Source organism: Dendrobates tinctorius, unplaced genomic scaffold (assembly GCF_039654945.1).
Source record: "Dendrobates tinctorius isolate UK_male_01 unplaced genomic scaffold, ASM3965494v1 ptg000051l, whole genome shotgun sequence".
Classification (NCBI taxonomy): domain Eukaryota; kingdom Metazoa; phylum Chordata; class Amphibia; order Anura; family Dendrobatidae; genus Dendrobates; species Dendrobates tinctorius.
The window spans coordinates 14320693-14340562 of NW_027361719.1; the positions used below are offsets into that span (position 1 = coordinate 14320693).

Here is a 19870-nt window from a genome sequence, read left to right on the forward strand (position 1 = left end):
GACTCACTGATGCTCGACTCTGGGGATCTATGCCTGGACCTGCGTTTCTTCTTTGAGGTCCTGGCGCCCTTAAGGGCGTCTTTGATCTGAGTTTTTATTAATGCTTTGAGGTCTAAGGCAAACCCCGGGGATTCCTCTTGTATTGTCTGCTCTATGCAAGCCGCACAGAGCTTTTACTCCCATTTAGGGGGTAGATCCTCCGTGCATACAGCACATACCACGTGTTTAGATTTGGTAGTGCATTTACGCCCTTGAAAGAGAAAAATTAAATAGTCGCAAATTAGCAGACGGCATTCACGGAGATCACTCACCCTCCTGTGGAACGAACGATACCGTCTCGGGCGTAGGGATTATTTCCACTGCTGAATCCACTTCTGGCTGTGCTGCCATGGTGGAGCTTTGGCTGTTCCGCGATCTCGTGTGACCACTGCTGCTGCGCTGCTGGGAAGAGTCGCGCTGGCGCTGTTGGTGTTGACGATGCTCCTGCGTTTGCTGTGGTCCCTGCTTTGGGGGCCGCCTCCGTGTCTCCTTCTGCAGTTTCCCACTCATGGTGACCGCTTCCTTCTCTTTCAGCGTGCTTTTTAAAGCCTCATCATTTTTCTTCTTTTTTTTTTTTTTTTTTTTTAAATTTCGCACCGCCCCCTTCCCAGGGATCCCTGCGCCCCGCCGGAAGACTCGCGCATACGCACCGCGCGATCACCCAGCGGTGCACCGCGCGCCCCCATCCTCCGGTGTACCGCACGTCCGGCGCCGGTTTCATGCAGCTTCCCGGCGCTGCACACCTGGCTCCAGTGACCGCCGCCGCCCCCGCTGTGTGCTGCAGAGGCCTGCCCGCTTCCCGGCTCTCGGTGGCCCCCCTCCGTACTGGGTATGGCAGGCTCTGCTGTATGGCCCTTGGTGACTGCTGCCAGCTGTCCGGCCCCTTATCAGATCGGCTGGGCTCTCCTGTAGTGACCGCCGTCACTATACTGCAGGAGGCCCCTTTTTTTTCCCGGGATCGGCAGACTTCCTGGATTCTTCACTGCCTCTCCCCACTCACCCTCAAGGCCCGCCGACCCAGATGGTGTGCTTCGGGGGGGAGCCTGTTCAAGGCCTCGACCCAGCCGAGGCAGGGAGCCCCTCTGCCTTATTGCCGGTCTGGATCGGTCCCCGGAATCCTGCGACGACTTCCAGGTACGTGCTGTAGGTTCCCCGTCAGGGACAGGAAACCAACTGATGTGGGAGAGAGGTACCGCCTTTTTCATCTGTAGGTTTCCTGTCCCTGAGGGCGGATCCCTCTCTCTCCATGGTGCCGTCATGGGGGAAAGAGAAAATAAAGAAAACTCTTTGAATGAGAAGGGGTGTCCAAACTTTTGGTCTGTACTGTACATATATGTATTAGTGTTCTGTTTTTTGACATTTCACGTTGGTACAGTCCTTGGCATTGTCACTCAAAGAAAGTCCAAGAAATGCGTACAATCCTCAGTAATGGTATTGCTGCACACACAGTATATTATAGGGAATGCAACTAGGGATCACAGAACAGGCGCCTAAGGAATGAAAAAGCGGTCATGGAAATCTCCTGAGACTCTCGTGCATCCACTTGTCAGTATGACTGGCATTGCAGATAACGAGACTCGCACGCGGATTCCAAACACTGCTGGGAGAGTCAACGTGGCAGAGAACGAAACAATATGTAAAGTATTGTGATATAATGAGCCTGAAGAGCCCAGTCTATTAGGGTTGTGTTAGATCTGTTTGCCAGACCCACAAAGCTGCCAAATACACATACATGAGGGAGCAGAGAATTGGAAGCCGTGGGACAGTGCGTGTGTGATATATATATATATATATATATATATATATATATATATATATATATATATATATATATATATATATATATATATATATATATACACACACACAAACACACACACACGCGCTATGAACCCGTTCTACGCCCGGGTGGCGAGCATTTTAATTGGTATATGGTCTCCTGGTATGTGCTGCCACCCTCCTATCCTGGTACGCATGGCACCCCTTATTCCTATCCTGGTGTGCATGGTACCCTCACCCCCCCCCCTCAATCCTGGTATGCATGGCACCCCATTCTTCATCCCGGTATGCACGGCCCTCTCACCCCCAATCCCGGTATGCATGGCCCCCTCACCCCCAATCCTGTGATGCATGGTCCTCTCACCCCCCAATCTTGGTATGCATGGTCCCCCAGCCCCTATCCTGGTATGTATGACCCCCTATCCTGGTATGCATGGTACTCCCTCATCTCTATCCTGGTATGTATGACCTCCAATCCCGGTATGCACGGCCCCCTCACCCCCAACCCCGGTATGCATGGTACCCCTCATCCCCCAATCCTGGTATGCATGGTACCCCTCATCCCCCAATCCTGGTATGCATGGTACCCCTCATCCCCCAATCCTGGTATGCATGGTACCCCTCATCCCCCAATCCTGGTATGCATGGTACCCCTCATCCCCCAATCCTGGTATGCATGGTACCCCTCATCCCCCAATCCTGGTATGCATGGTACCCCTCATCCCCCAATCCTGGTATGCATGGTACCCCTCATCCCCCAATCCTGGTATGCATGGTACCCCTCATCCCCCAATCCTGGTATGCATGGTACCCCTCATCCCCCAATCCTGGTATGCATGGTACCCCTCATCCCCCAATCCTGGTATGCATGGTACCCCTCATCCCCCAATCCTGGTATGCATGGTACCCCTCATCCCCCAATCCTGGTATGCATGGTACCCCTCATCCCCCAATCCTGGTATGCATGGTACCCCTCATCCCCCAATCCTGGTATGCATGGTACCCCTCATCCCCCAATCCTGGTATGCATGGTACCCCTCATCCCCCAATCCTGGTATGCATGGTACCCCTCATCCCCCAATCCTGGTATGCATGGTACCCCTCATCCCCCAATCCTGGTATGCATGGTACCCCTCATCCCCCAATCCTGGTATGCATGGTACCCCTCATCCCCCAATCCTGGTATGCATGGTACCCCTCATCCCCCAATCCTGGTATGCATGGTACCCCTCATCCCCCAATCCTGGTATGCATGGTACCCCTCATCCCCCAATCCTGGTATGCATGGTACCCCTCATCCCCCAATCCTGGTATGCATGGTACCCCTCATCCCCCAATCCTGGTATGCATGGTACCCCTCATCCCCCAATCCTGGTATGCATGGTACCCCTCATCCCCCAATCCTGGTATGCATGGTACCCCTCATCCCCCAATCCTGGTATGCATGGTACCCCTCATCCCCCAATCCTGGTATGCATGGTACCCCTCATCCCCCAATCCTGGTATGCATGGTACCCCTCATCCCCCAATCCTGGTATGCATGGTACCCCTCATCCCCCAATCCTGGTATGCATGGTACCCCTCATCCCCCAATCCTGGTATGCATGGTACCCCTCATCCCCCAATCCTGGTATGCATGGTACCCCTCATCCCCCAATCCTGGTATGCATGGTACCCCTCATCCCCCAATCCTGGTATGCATGGTACCCCTCATCCCCCAATCCTGGTATGCATGGTACCCCTCATCCCCCAATCCTGGTATGCATGGTACCCCTCATCCCCCAATCCTGGTATGCATGGTACCCCTCATCCCCCAATCCTGGTATGCATGGTACCCCTCATCCCCCAATCCTGGTATGCATGGTACCCCTCATCCCCCAATCCTGGTATGCATGGTACCCCTCATCCCCCAATCCTGGTATGCATGGTACCCCTCATCCCCCAATCCTGGTATGCATGGTACCCCTCATCCCCCAATCCTGGTATGCATGGTACCCCTCATCCCCCAATCCTGGTATGCATGGTACCCCTCATCCCCCAATCCTGGTATGCATGGTACCCCTCATCCCCCAATCCTGGTATGCATGGTACCCCTCATCCCCCAATCCTGGTATGCATGGTACCCCTCATCCCCCAATCCTGGTATGCATGGTACCCCTCATCCCCCAATCCTGGTATGCATGGTACCCCTCATCCCCCAATCCTGGTATGCATGGTACCCCTCATCCCCCAATCCTGGTATGCATGGTACCCCTCATCCCCCAATCCTGGTATGCATGGTACCCCTCATCCCCCAATCCTGGTATGCATGGTACCCCTCATCCCCCAATCCTGGTATGCATGGTACCCCTCATTCCCCAATCCTGGTATGCATGGTCCTCTCACCCCCCAATCTTGGTATGCATGGTCCCCCAGCCCCTATCCTGGTATGTATGACCCCCTATCCTGGTATACATGGTACCCCTCATCCCCCAATCCTGGTATGCATGGTACCCCTCATCCCTCAATCCTGGTATGCATGGTCCCCTCAATCCTAATAAAACTACACATATACAAAAAAAACAAAAAAACAAAACATTTATACTCACCCTTCTTTCTTGTGCTATAGCGCTGTCACCACGTTCTGCTGGAGGCCGGGGGAGGAGTCTGGCACCGGAGTACGTGCATGTCCATAGCGCTGTCCAGTGCCATAATGCTGAAGACACACTGCAAGTGTCGGAGATGGCGGTATGCAGTGTGTACGGTACCGCCATCTCCAGCGCCATACACACTCCTCACCGCTGGCTGCCTCATTCTGTCTGGAGTCAGACGGCGCAGGCGCGTCGCACTTGCGCAGTCTATAAAGGCTTCGGACAGAGTGACGATTACAGCGTTATATTATAGATACACACACATCGCTCTACCTACTTAAATGGGTATTTGGGCTCCAATCACTCCGGTATCTGCTGGGTAATGCACTTGCCCTAATCGCTAGAATAGGACAGGTAAATGTTACCTGCTGCCGAAACACACATGCCGATATGTATCGGTACAGGTGACATTATTGGGCCCGCTCACCTTGGGAGCCAGATTAACTACAGAGTAACTCTACTGGGGTAAAGAAACATGCCTATTGTCTCCTAAATGTAGAGTGTACTGGGATCTACACAAACAATTGGTTGACCATGTAATCCACAGCCATAGCGAGCGCATATCCCCCACAGAGCTAAAGGGAGGTGTCTACTTTGGCCCCTCTGCATCATTGGAGAGAAGACAATACAGTTTACATTAATTGGCTGTGATGAACGAACCTATATAGATAATCTTTGCTCTGGTTAATATAGGAGGGTCCTGAACAAGGGGCACTTTTCTAGGAATTCTTTTAGGCTAACTTTCATCTGGACATTCGTATTGTCTGCTCCACTTAGAACAGGGGTGGGGACCGTCCATGCGGCCGCAGCCACTTTGCCCGTTTTTTTGGCCGCGGACCCATAAATTCTAATAGTGGCACTGCACGCGGCCGCTTTGTGGCCCGGCATCGCCCCATCGCTCATTCAACTTATCGGCATCGTAGATGCCGATACAGTTGAAAGCAGTGATGGAGGAGAGAGCTTCAGACGCTTCCTCTCCCATCACCCCCCTTCTGCTTGCGGCTCAGTAGGCGTGGAATGATGCCACTTCATCTTAACATAGTAACATAGTAAGGGTGGTTTCACATTAGCGCTTTTTAAGCGCACGCACGGCCGGGGGTAGCTCCGCTCCCGAGCCGGCTCTCTGCCCGGCGTGCCCGCCCCTTGCTTGTAGCGCCGCCTCCTAGCGCACAGCGGCGCCTGCGATCGGCGCACCCTATCTTTAGCATAGGGTGCGCAGATCGTGCGCAGGCCGTGCGCTAGTTGCGCTTTGACCTGCGCTGCGCACTTCTGACGGTGCGCCGTGCGCGCCAAAATCCGAAAAGTTTGATTTTGGCGCGCACCGTCAAAAGTGCGCAGCGCAGGTCAAAGCGCAACTAGCGCACGGCCTGCGCACGATCTGCGCACCCTATGCTAAAGATAGGGTGCGCCGATCGCAGGCGCCGCTGTGCACTAGGAGGCGGCGCTACAAGCAAGGGGCGGGCACGCCGGGCAGAGAGCCGGCTCGGGGGCGGAGCTACCCCCGGCCGTGCGTGCGCTTAAAAAGCGCTAATGTGAAACCACCCTTAGTAAGGCCGAAAAAAGACATTAGTCCATCCAGTTCAGCCTATAAAATTCTGTCAGAATAAATCCCAAGATCTACGTCCTTCTAAAGAACCTAACAATAACTGTAAGATACAATATTGTTACGCTCCAGGAAGACATCCAGGCCTCTCTTGAACCCTTCTTGCACCACGCTGTACCAGCAGTGAACCCAATGAGACCGGAGCAGAGCGGGGAACAAGGAATAGGGGTGAGTGTTGGGGGGGGGGGGGGGGGGAGCTGCACTATACTGTGTGTGGGGGGGAGCTGCACTATACTGTGTGTGGGGGGGAGCTGCACTATACTGTGTGTGGGGGGGAGCTGCACTATACTGTGTGTGTGGGGGGGAGCTGCACTACACTGTGTGTGGGGGGGGAGCTGCACTACACTGTGTGTGGGGGGGGAGATGCACTATACTGTGTGTGGGGGGGAGCTGCACTATACTGTGTGTGGGGGGGGGAGCTGCACTATACTGTGTGTGGGGGGGGGAGCTGCACTATACTGTGTGTGGGGGGGGGGAGCTGCACTATACTGTGTGTGGGGGGGGAGCTGCACTATACTGTGCGTGGGGGGGGGGAGCTGCACTATACTGTGCGTGGGGGGGGGAGCTGCACTATACTGTGCGTGGGGGGGGGAGCTGCACTATACTGTGCGTGGGGGGGGAGCTGCACTATACTGTGCGTGGGGGGGGGAGCTGCACTATACTGTGTGGGGGGGGAGCTGCACTATACTGTGTGTGGGGGGGGAGCTGCACTATACTGTGTGTGGGGGGGGAGCTGCACTATACTGTGTGTGGGGGGGGAGCTGCACTATACTGTGTGTGGGGGGGGAGCTGCACTATACTGTGTGTGGGGGGGGGAGCTGCACTATACTGTGCGTGGGGGGGGGAGCTGCACTATACTGTGCGTGGGGGGGGGAGCTGCACTATACTGTGCGTGGGGGGGGGAGCTGCACTATACTGTGTGGGGGGGGAGCTGCACTATACTGTGTGTGGGGGGGGGAGCTGCACTATACTGTGTGTGGGGGGGGAGCTGCACTATACTGTGTGTGGGGGGAGCTGCACTACACTGTGTGTGGGGGGGGAGCTGCACTATACTGTGTGTGGGGGGGGGAGCTGCACTATACTGTGTGTGGGGGGGGAGCTGCACTATACTGTGTGTGGGGGGGGGAGCTGCACTATACTGTGTGGTGGGGGGGGAGCTGCACTATACTGTGTGGGGGGGGAGCTGCACTACACTGTGTGGGGGGGGAGCTGCACTACACTGTGTGTGGGGGGGGAGCTGCACTATACTGTGTGTGGGGGGGGGAGCTGCACTATACTGTGTGTGGGGGGGGGGAGCTGCACTATACTGTGTGTGGGGGGGGAGCTGCACTATACTGTGCGTGGGGGGGAGCTGCACTATACTGTGCGTGGGGGGGGGAGCTGCACTATACTGTGCGGGGGGGGGGCTGCACTATACTGTGTGGGGGGGGAGCTGCACTATACTGTGTGTGGGGGGGGAGCTGCACTATACTGTGTGTGGGGGGGGGAGCTGCACTATACTGTGTGGTGGGGGGGGAGCTGCACTATACTGTGTGGGGGGGGAGCTGCACTACACTGTGTGGGGGGGGAGCTGCACTACACTGTGTGTGGGGGGGGAGCTGCACTATACTGTGTGTGGGGGGGGAGCTGCACTATACTGTGTGTGGGGGGGGAGCTGCACTATACTGTGTGTGGGGGGGAGCTGCACTATACTGTGCGTGGGGGGGGGAGCTGCACTATACTGTGCGGGGGGGGGCTGCACTATACTGTGTGGGGGGGGAGCTGCACTATACTGTGTGTGGGGGGGGAGCTGCACTATACTGTGTGTGGGGGGGGGAGCTGCACTATACTGTGTGGTGGGGGGGGAGCTGCACTATACTGTGTGGGGGGGGAGCTGCACTACACTGTGTGGGGGGGGAGCTGCACTACACTGTGTGTGGGGGGGGAGCTGCACTATACTGTGTGTGGGGGGGGGAGCTGCACTATACTGTGTGTGGGGGGGGAGCTGCACTATACTGTGTGTGGGGGGGAGCTGCACTATACTGTGCGTGGGGGGGGGAGCTGCACTATACTGTGCGGGGGGGGGGGCTGCACTATACTGTGTGGGGGGGGAGCTGCACTATACTGTGTGTGGGGGGGGAGCTGCACTATACTGTGTGTGGGGGGGGGAGCTGCACTATACTGTGTGGTGGGGGGGGAGCTGCACTATACTGTGTGGGGGGGGAGCTGCACTACACTGTGTGGGGGGGGAGCTGCACTACACTGTGTGTGGGGGGGGAGCTGCACTATACTGTGTGTGGGGGGGGGAGCTGCACTATACTGTGTGTGGGGGGGGGGAGCTGCACTATACTGTGTGTGGGGGGGGAGCTGCACTATACTGTGTGTGGGGGGGAGCTGCACTATACTGTGCGTGGGGGGGGGAGCTGCACTATACTGTGCGGGGGGGGGGCTGCACTATACTGTGTGGGGGGGGAGCTGCACTATACTGTGTGTGGGGGGGGAGCTGCACTATACTGTGTGTGGGGGGGGAGCTGCACTATACTGTGTGGGGGGGGAGCTGCACTATACTGTGTGTGGGGGGGGGAGCTGCACTATACTGTGTGTGGGGGGGGGAGCTGCACTATACTGTGTGTGGGGGGGGGGAGCTGCACTATACTGTGTGTGGGGGGGGGGGAGCTGCACTATACTGTGTGTGGGGGGGAGCTGCACTATACTGTGTGTGGGGGGGAGCTGCACTATACTGTGTGTGGGGGGGAGCTGCACTATACTGTGTGTGGGGGGGGAGCTGCACTATACTGTGTGTGGGGGGGGAGCTGCACTATACTGTGTGTGGGGGGGGGAGCTGCACTATACTGTGTGTGGGGGGGGAGCTGCACTATACTGTGCGTGGGGGGGGAGCTGCACTATACTGTGTGTGGGGGGGGGAGCTGCACTATACTGTGTGTGGGGGGGAGCTGCACTATATACTGTGTGGGGGGGGAGCTGCACTATATACTGTGTGTGGGGGGGACCTGCACTATACTGTGTGTGGGGGGGACCTGCACTATACTGTGTGTGTGTGGGGGGCTGCACTATACTGTGTGTAGGGAAAGTTATTTAAATGCTATTATAAAGTTCCAAGTGGCCCTTGGCAAAATGAAAAAAAAAAAAAAACCCCAAATGTTTCATAACTGAAAGGCAGAAGCAGAGGTACCGCATTTGCTTATTATTTGGTTCTCTTGGGCTCCATTGTGTATTTAGAATGGAAGAAAAAAGTTCAGTTTAAAAACCATACCTATAACGGAATGCAGGACGGTCCCATAAAAATTTATACCGTATATTTGTTTGTTCCATCAACCAAAAAACCCCTTTAAGAGGGATTAGGAGACCACGGAGGCCAGTGAATGGCTGCAGCTGTTATGTGGGCATGTTCAGCACATTATCATTGCAGGAGAAAGAAAAAAAAAACAGCTGGGGTCTCTGGATTGTTAGGAGAAGGAAATCAATATACTTTTTTTTTATTTTATAACATTTCCTGCTTATATTACATTTTTAGGATCTGGATAGTCCCTTTAAGGCTACAAAAATCAGGAAGATGCAATGTTACTGGAAAAAAAAAAAACTAAATATTTGCACATCTAGAAATAGTAGTCATGCTTGGGAAAAAAAAAAAAGGTTTTTCTTCTCAACATATTCGTTATGGCTGAACGGGTCAAGCAGATGTGGCAGAGCAAACCTCAGCAATCCAGGATCCACTGCCATTAGATGAGAAATGTGACAACGCTTCTGGCCGTGGCGATCGTCCTACAGCACAGATGAAAAACAAATCGTTTACTGATAACTATGTGACAACTAACCTGTTAAAGAGGTGATTAGTGACCTTAATTTTGGAGTTAGCCTTAAAATCATCTGGTAAAAGCATAACCGGAACAGGAACTTGATTGAGCTCATTGACCTAAAAAACAAACACACAACATAAACATACATCAGCAGAAATTAAATGTCTTAAATGCAGTAGCTTGTGTGTTCAGTTTTTGTTTGATTAGTGGGGTTATCCAGGACTTTTATTTTTCTCTTATTGGCTAGTACTTACAGGCAGGTACCCAGCACCGATCTCTGCCGGCTCAGACCAGTTTCAGACCGCCGATTCAGTGGCTTTTAGTGACATCACGTCGACAGTGCAGCAGCTTCTCTTCAGCTCTGTTGATGGGGCGTGGCTAGCGAGCTGTTAGCCAATCAGCATCACGTCAGCAGCCATGCCCTGTGGACAGAGCAGACTGGAAGAGGAAGAGCTGCTCTGTTCCAAAGCAGCAGAATCGTCAGCAGGAGTGGTCAGTGCTCGCTCACAGCCAGAGTCTGGAGGCTACCTGCCTGTCAGCGCTTAAAAAAATAAACCGTTCCAGATAACCCCTCCTTTAAGGCTAAGTGCACACATTGCAGAAAATTTCTGCACAAAAACCTGAATCCCTTCCCAGAAACCGCACCTATTTTTCCGCGTTTTTTGCGCGGTTTTGATGCGTTTTTTACCGCAGCGGTTTCTAAAAGCATGGGAGAAGCCTAAACCGCGGAAAAAACCGCAAAATTAATGTGCATGCTGCGGTTTTTACCGCGATGCGTTTTTTTCGCGGTAAAAAACGCATCAATGTGCACAAAAAGTGCAAAATGCATAGAAATGACTGTGCACCTTATTTTTAGCGGTTTTATAGCGGTTTTATAGTGAAAACCGCGGTAAAAACCGCTAAAAAAAACACGCTGTGTGTGAACACAGCCTAAAGGGAGTCGGTCAACTCAAAACCACTAAATGAAACTCATTGTTAAAACATGGAACAATTACTTTAAAGGGAGTTTTCACATCAAAAACATTAGATGTAAAACCAGTAAAAAAAAAGTTTAGTTTCTATTTTCATAAATCTCCCTGGGGCATTTTCTATGCAAATCACTGGCCACAGCAAGAAGGTTTGTGGAGGAGAAAATAGACTACTATATTTGATTGTTCCTCTCCTGGTTTTGGTTTGCATATACTGAGGCAAAATACTGAATGTCTGAACGTGGCCTTAAGCTCACATAAAAAAAAGTGTTTGGGTGGATAAAATAATGCCATGCTAAGGAGGCAGAAGGAAGTTACAAGGAGCTAGGAAAGATAAGAACAGCCAAGTGAAAACTCCCTAAAGTTACACATCAGCCGCTTTTATTTAGGCACATTGGCAAGATTATTTCTGGGACCCATCCAGGAATTGGTGAGGCTTCAGATTCATCTGCTCGGAGATCTCTGTCCCCGTGGTAGTGACGTACAGATGGTAAGTACACGTTAAAGTGCCAGCAAACTACTAACTGCTTACACGGATGATAAACCACAATTACAGACACCAAGTCAAACAAAACCGTTGTTTGAGCAGCTGGCACGGGCTATACGTAACCAGCCAAGGATTAAACGCCAACTAGAAGGACAATCGGAATTTCCTCTTGTAATTATGTGTACTCCATGAAAAGGAGTCTGTCAACGAGATTCTGGCACCTATTCTGAGAGCAGCTTTATGTAGGGACAGAGAAGCCGATTCCAGCGATGTGTTAAGTACTAGATACCTGCTACAGTTTTCATATCAGTTTTATCAACAGGTCATCACTAGAGAATTATCAAAGAACTCTGTATAACCCAACCCCATCACTGACTGGCTGCTTTCTGCCTATGAACAGTGTACACAGGAAGCTGCCTGGCAGCAATCAAAAAAATATGTTTTTGGCCGGCAACAGCTGTAGTTTTAAATGACAGAATTCAATCTATCATAGAAAGTGATGTAAAGAACAAAAAAAAATTATATGTGCAGTGAAAGAGAAAATCCAAATTCGACAGTTTTTTGGGTTTGGTTTTTATTGTGTGTAGGATGGTGAAACTGACCCGCAAACATGTTTCACAAGTCAGTATGATTATAGAAGTGTGAGGCAGTGACCCATGTCACAGGTAGGGGTTGCTGTTTGTGCTCCCCAGGATGCGCAAGGAGGCGTAGTGACGCCAGGGGGTATTACAGTCGCAGGTGTAGCTGTGATTGCAATGTTGAAGCAGTGACCGATGTCACAGGTAGGAGTCACTGTGTGTTCTCCCCAGGTTATGCACGGAGGAGTATGAAAGCAATAGGAGTGCATGGTAGTCACAGGCGTAGCGGTGGATGCAATGCAGACTAGAAACAATAAAAGTAAGTGTTGGTCTTGGATAACCTCAAAGTGACAGTGGTCAAAATTGTAAAAATTGGCTTGGTCATCAAGTACCAAGTTAGCTCTGTCACTAAGGGGTTAAAATAACTTCACAGGAAGACCAAGACGGCAGCCATGGAGGCCTTCAGCAGCCAACCAACTACCATAACAAACCAATCGGAACTGTATCACAAAGGTGGGTGCGTGTGTGAGGAGGGCGAGGGGAGCCAATAAACGTGCACGGGGCAATCAGTTCATTTACTGCTGTCAGATATTCACAATGACATGTACTGACTTCCGGCTTTACAAAATATATATGTGCTGTTATTAATGAATACGTTTATATTTTTCAAAGGAATTTCTAAAAGTTGAGAAGCATTAATATAATTATACTATGTTATTCAGTCTAATGTCTCTATAAAAGATTTAAAAAAAATAGAGGAGTTGGAACTTTGGCTTGCAGACTGCACAGCGCTGCCTGTACATTGCGTTCCTGACCTTGGCATCAGGACTGCACACATAACAGCACTGTAACCTTATAAAGCAGTGATCCAAGCTCATCTCAGACAGAATACTGCAAAACTATCCATAGCTCATTAATCTAATTTAGCATGGGCTCATAACTGTGTAGAGGGACAGACCTGGTTCGGTTCTGTTTGTACTGGGGCCTCATTCACACTTACAGGGGTTGGACAAAATAATGGAAACATAAACAAAGGTTAGTTTAACCCCTTAGCGACAGAGCCAGTTTGAAGCTTAATGACTGGGCCAATTTTTACAATTCTGACCACTGTCCCTTTATGAGGTTATAACTCTGGAACGCTTTAATGGATCCCACTGATTCTGAGATTGTTTTTTCGTGGCACATTATACTTCATGTTAGTGGTAAAATTTCTTCGATAAGTCTTGTGTTTATTTATGAAAAAAACGGAAATATGGGGAAAATTTTGAAATTTTTGCAATTTTAAAAACTTTAAATTTTATGCCCATAAATCAGAGATGTGTCACACAAATTTCTTAATAAATATCATTTCCCACATGTCTACTCTACATCACCACAATTTTGGAAGCAAAATTTTTTTTTTTTGTTAGGAAGTTATAAGGGTTAAAAGTTGACTAGCGATTTCTCATTTTTACAACAAAATTTACAAAACCATTTTTTTTTTTTTTTTTTTTTTAGGGACCACATCATATAAAGTCATTTTGAGGGGTGTACATGACAGAAAATACCCACAAGTGGCACCATTTTAAAAACTAGACCCCTCAAGGTGCTCAAAACCACATTCAAGAAGTTTATTAACCCTTTAAGTGCTTCACAGGAACTAAAGCAATGTGGAAGGAAAAAATTAACATTTAACTTTTTTTTTTTGCAAAAAATTTACTTCAGAACCAATTTTTTTTTTATTTTCACAAGTGTTAAAAGAGAAAATCAACCACAAAATTTGTTGTACAATTTCTCCTGAATACGCAGATACCCCATATGTGGGGGTAAACCACTTTTTCAGCACACGGCAGAGCTCGCAAGGGATGGAGCGCCGTTTGACTTTTTCAACGCAGAATTGGCTGGAATTGAGATCGGATGCCATGTTGCGTTTGGAGAGCCCCTGATGTTCCTAAATAGTGGAAACCCCCAACAAGTGACCCCATTTTGGAAACTAGACCCATTAAGGAACTTATCTAGATGTGTGGTGAGCACTTTGAACCTTCAAGTGCTTCACAGAAGTTTATAACGTAGAGCCGTGAAAATAAGAAATCCATTTTTTTTCCACAAAAATTATCTTTTCGCCCCCAAATTTTTATTTTTACAAGGGTAACAGGAGAAATCATACCCCCACAGTTGTTGTGCGATTTGTCCTGAGTACGTCGATACCCCATATGTGGGGGAGAAACCACTGTTTGGGCGCATGGGAGAGCTCGGAAGGGAAGGAGTGCCATTTTGGAATACAGACTTTGATGGAATGGTCTGCGGGCGTCATGTTGCGTTTGCAGAGCCCTTGATGTGCCTAAACAGTGGAAACCCCCCACAAGTGACCCCATTTTGGAAATTAGACCCCCTAAGGAACTTATCTAGATGTGTGGTGAGCACTTTGAACCCCCAAGCGCTTCACAGAAGTTTATAAATGCAGAGCCGTGAAAATAAAGTATTTTTTATTTCCACAGAAGTGATTTTTTAGACCCAATTTTTAGACCCCCAAAGTTGGTAAATAGCGGAAACCCCTCAATTCTTGCTCCAACCCTAACCCCAACACACCCCTAACCCCAACCCTAATCTTAGTTCGCCCTAACCCTAATTCTAACCCTAGCACAAAACCGAGCCCTAACCCTAGCCCAACCCTAACCCTACCCCTAGCCCAACCTTAACCCTAGCCCTAATGGAAAACTGAAAAAAAAATACATATTTTCTTTATTTCGTTATGTTGGCCTAACTAAGGGGGTGATAAACGAGGGGATTATGTACTATTTTGCTTATTTTGATCACGATGATAGTTTATCATCGTGATCAAAATGAAAGAATGGAATCTGCCAGCCGGAGCCTGCAGATTCCCGGCGGGCGCACTGCGCATGCGCCTGCCATTTTCTCCGGATCCAAGATGGCGGCGCCCACCGGAAGACGCCGGCGGGACGCGGGACCACCGGGAGGGGACCCTGGACCACAGAGAGGTAACAGGGGGGGAAATCGGGGACCCTAGTTCTCTCTCCTCTGATGTGCGATCACATCAGAGGAAAGAAATTTAATGCACAGTCGCGGCTTCTTTTTTTTTTGCGGTTGCCGTTATAAGGTTAATAACGGCGATCGTAAAAGCGGGGTCGGTAAAAAACGAACGATTCATGTTCCCTGGTGTCTCTGCTACCCCCGGCAGCCGAGACCCTGGAGAAAATCCGACACTGGGGGGGGGGGGGCGGCACTATTCACTTTCTCCACAGCGCCGTGAATTAGCAGCGCTGTGGTTTTAGTGCAGTTAAATACCGCCATTAAACGGCGTATCGGCGGTCGCTAAGGGGTTAATATGGTGAAGGTCCACCTTTTGCGGCGATTACAGCCTCAATTCTCAGAGGTATGGATTCATACAAGGTGTGAATTGTTTCCAAAGGAATTTTAGCCCATTCTTCAGTTAAAACACCCTCCAGTTCTTTGAGCGACGATGGCGGCGGAAATCGACGTCTAACTTGAATCTCTAAACTCGACCATAAATGCTCAATAATGTTGAGGTCTGGGGATTGTGGAGGCCAGATGAGCTACTCAACTTCATTAGAATGTTCCTCGTGCCATGCTTTAATGATGCTAGCTGTATGAATTGGTGCATTATCATCCTGAAAGATGTCGCTCCCCTCCGGGAACAGTGCTTGAACCATATAGGATGCACTTGGTCGCCCAAAATGCCCAAATAATCGCAGCTGTTAATTCTTCCATGAAGGGATATCATTGGCCCGGCGGATCTCCACAAAATAGCACCCCAGATCATCACAGAACCTCCGCCATGTTTTACGGCTGGGAGAAGGCAGTCTGGATGGAATGCTTCTTTCGGCTGTCTCCAAATGTACACTCGGCCGGAGGTCGGAAATAGGGTAAACAATGATTTGTCTAAGAATATCACATGTTTCCACTGCTCGAAGGACCAATTCTGGAGGTTTCTACACCACTCTAAACGCTTGGAAACATTTGTCATTGAGAGCAGCGGTTTTCGAATAGCAGCTCTTCTGTGGAATCCAGATTTGTGCAGCTCCCGACGAACAGTTTTCGTGGAAACTGGGTTCTGTAGGTGTTCATTGAGCTCAGCAGTGATTTTCAGAGCCGTGGTCTTGCGATCCTCTCTCATAATTCGCTTTAGAGTCCGACAGTCTCTCTCAATCAACTTCGACTTTCGTCCGGACCTGTGCTTTGCTGCAGACGTTTTTCCTTCTCTTTCAAACGCAGTCATTACTTTGGAGATAGTACCTCTTGACACGTCAAGCATTCGGGCACTTTCTGCTACACTAGCGCCTGCCATACGAGCACCAACAATTTGGCCTCTTTGAAAATCCGAGAGGTCTGCCATTGGTATCAGGTTCTCATCAATGTTCTTACAATTCTGCAAAACAAACAGGTAATACACATATCACATAACACAAATAATCAACTACAAAACATTACCATATATCACGGTTTGCATGTTTATAACATGTTCGAAGATTATGATGCCAAAACGGGCGTTTCCATTATTTTGTCCAACCCCTGTACATATTTGATCAGTATTTCCCCCCTCCCCCCAAAAAAAATAAAAACAAAAAAAAAAAAAAGGAGTGAAGGATGCACACATGTAGACATGTATTGCATATTAGTTTTTCTGTGTTTCAAAAGAACTTCTGGTTCTAAGGATGCAAAATACTGATCAAATAGGAAATTGGGAATGAGACACTTGATGTTCTCAGGTCTACATGTTCTTCATGGTTAACCAAGGAAGACTTTCGCAAAACAACCTTTTAAGGCAAGACCAACTGTATGAGAGTTATTCCTTATCCATTGCATGAGGAACATCTAGATCCCTGGGGGTCTAAACGATCAGACCCCCACTAATGCAGAGAAGAGAGACTGTGAATACAGCAGTGTTCGATCATGCGCACTTTACCTCCATTCATTCTTAAGGACACTGCTGGAGATAAGATAGAGTGCAGCAGTCAGCTGGTATTCAGCATTCCCATAAGAATAAATGGAGCAGCAGCATGCTTTATTTATATACAGCTTGTCAGAATCCCAGTTCTCTGGATTGGTGGGGATCCCAGCAGTAGATCCCCCAGCGATCAGGTGGTTATCCCTTATCCAATAGATAGGAGATAACTTCCTTACAAACTTGAAAGTACCCCTTTAACAGTTAAAGCGGATATGCTTCAATTAGTTAAAATGGGAGTTCATATCAGTTAATTAAAAGTTTTTTATTTTTTTTATTTTTTTAAAGTTTAGATAGTATGAAAAACATTACTGTGTAAAATGGAACCTATCACCAGCAAAAAGGCTAGCAACCTACAGATATGGGCTTAATCTGCAGATTAATAGCGTTATTAAGCTGAATGGCGCCTGAATGATGCTGGGAGAAAATGATCTTTATTCTCCCTGGCAGCATTCGGTTTCCGCCACTGGGGTGGAGCTGGTTCAGTAACCAGTCTGAGTATACAGAGCGGCCGCTGTAACCGCACTCCCGACCCTGACTATGCATTAGGGCCAGCTGTCAGTCAGGAATGGGGGTGCGGTTACAGCGGTCGCTCTGTATACGCAGGGCGGTGAATGAACGGGTGCCTGTGCCGCCCCGGTATCTGAAACCAAATGCTGCCAAGGAGAAAGAATTCATAATCTCACCGCAGTGTTAGGCTACATGTAGGGCAGCATAATAATGCTATTAACCCCATATCTGCAGGCTAATAGTGTTTTTTGCTTGTGACAGGTTCCCTTTAAAAAGGATTTCACCACTGACAGTGATCGTTGACTTCGATTGCCCCCCCCAAAAATTAATATTGGAGATCGGGATAATATTTGGTACACCGTACACTGACTCATAAGAATGTAGTAAAGCCCATGCACATGATGCTCACAGAAAACACATTGTGTCATTGGTACACGAGATGGAGTGCACGTTGTTTGTTTGTTTGTTTTATATTTTTCAGCATTTGATTACATAAGTAACAGAAAGAGAATCAATGATTTGACTAAAGGAGTAGTTGCATGAAGTGCTATTCTTCCCATGTGGCCTCACTCACACTAACGTATAACACTACCGAGCGATATGCAATACGATATCGGATAGCCCTCAGCCCAGTGTTATTCTATGGAGCAGCTCACATCTGGGGATTATTTTTCTCATGCCAATGCTATAAGTCGTGTGACTCCAGCTTTAAACTAGGGGAACGAGGATGGACACTGCTGGAGGTCTATCAGGTGTCATACTACGATACAGCAGAGCATTGCGGCCTCAGATATACACATAAGCCACCATGCAGATGTGAATGGAAGCCAACAAGTAAATTTTCCAACTAAAGCTCAATAATACGGGCAAACATATAGCAGTTACCAAAGTTGTGACACTGACAGGTGCCCCTAATGGTAACAACTTTCATATTCACCACTGACATCCCGTACAGGATTATCAGTCTGTGTCTGGAGTATTGCGTGAGGGGGAAAACTCCCCTTTATGGAAAGTGGACTCCAAACGCTTACCGTATTTTTCGCTTTATAAGACGCTCCGGATTATAAGACGCACCACAATTTTTGAGGAGAAAAATAAGAAAAAAATATTTTTTAATAAAATGGTGGTGCCTCTTATAATCCTTGCATCTTATTGCTTACCGGGGTTGGTGGCTGCGGTGTAGAGGGGTCCCAGGCTCGCTGCTGGAGGAGGCAGGCGTGGAGTGATGCTGCAGGCCGCATTCAGGGATGAGGGGGGGCTCCGATGTGTGCTGTTGCTGCTGCAGAGTCTTGTGCTGGTGTCAGGTTTCTCCACTTGTCCGGCGGTTGGAGGCCGGTGCTGCAGGTGCTCCGGTGCGGCGTTGTGTGTCCATCGATGCCCGGGGCTCTGCCGACATTGTTTGCCAGACCAGAGCCCCAGCATTTCCTTGGTTCCCTGTATATGTGCGCTGAAGTGCCGGTAAAAAAAAAATGGCCGCCGGCGCGTGCGCAGATGGGATCTCGGGACCAGTTCTCGAGAGATGAGATCTGAAATCTCATCTCTCGAGAGCTGGGTCCCGAGATCCCATCTGCGCACGCGCGGCGGCCATTTTTTTTGCAGGCACCACCGCGCGCACACAGGGAACCCAGGGAAAATGGCCGCCGGCGCGTGCGCAGATGGGATCTCGGGACCCACCTCTCGAGAGATGAGATTTCAAATCTCATCTCTCGAAAACTGGGTCCCGAGATCCCATCTGCGCACGCGCCGGCGGCCATCTTTTTACCGGCACACAGGGAACTGAGGAAATGCCGGGGCTCTGGCCTGTCGCACAATGTTGGCAGAGCCCCGGGCATCGACGGGCACACAACGCGGCACCGGACACACCCGCAGCAGCGGCCAGCAACCGCCGGACGCCCCCGATCACAGCCTAGGTAAGGCATGTCCGCTTTGTAAGACGCACCCCTGTTTTCCCCCCAAATTTTGGGGAAAAAAAGTGCGTCTTAGGCTGGTTTCACATTAGCGCATTTTCAGCGCGCGCACGGCCGGGGGTAGCTCCGCCCCCGAGCCGGCTCTCTGCCCGGCGTGCCCGCCCCTTCCTTGTAGCGCCGCCTCCTAGCGGACAGCGGCGCCTGCGATCGGCGCACCCTATCTTTAGCATAGGGTGCGCCGATCGTGCGCAGGCCGTGCGCTAGTTGCGCTTTGACCTGCGCTGCGCACTTTTGACGGTGCGCCGTGCGCGCCAAAATCCGAAAAGTTTGATTTTGGCGCGCACGGCGCACCGTCAAAAGTGCGCAGCGCAGGTCAAAGCGCAACTAGCGCACGGCCTGCGCACGATCGGCGCACCCTATGCTAAAGATAGGGTGCGCCGATCGCAGGCGCCGCTGTCCGCTAGGAGGCGGCGCTACAAGGAAGGGGCGGGCACGCCGGGCAGAGAGCCGGATCGGGGGCGGAGCTACCCCCGGCCGTGCACGCGCTGAAAATGCGCTAGTGTGAAACCGGCCTTACAAAGCGGAAAATACGGTATATACCTAATAGAA

At 50.1% G+C, this 19870-nt stretch overlaps 1 protein-coding gene across 2 annotated transcripts in view; it reads right to left on the reverse strand.

The window, feature by feature from the left end:
- The window catches only part of PIP4K2C (phosphatidylinositol-5-phosphate 4-kinase type 2 gamma), a 97306-nt gene that overhangs the window by 63276 nt on the left and 14160 nt on the right, over positions 1-19870 (reverse strand). For both annotated transcript variants that reach the window (XM_073576813.1, XM_073576814.1), the window contains exon 2: positions 9867-9964. In XM_073576813.1, coding sequence (XP_073432914.1) covers positions 9867-9964 — 98 coding nt within the window. The remainder of the gene's footprint in view (positions 1-9866; positions 9965-19870) is intronic.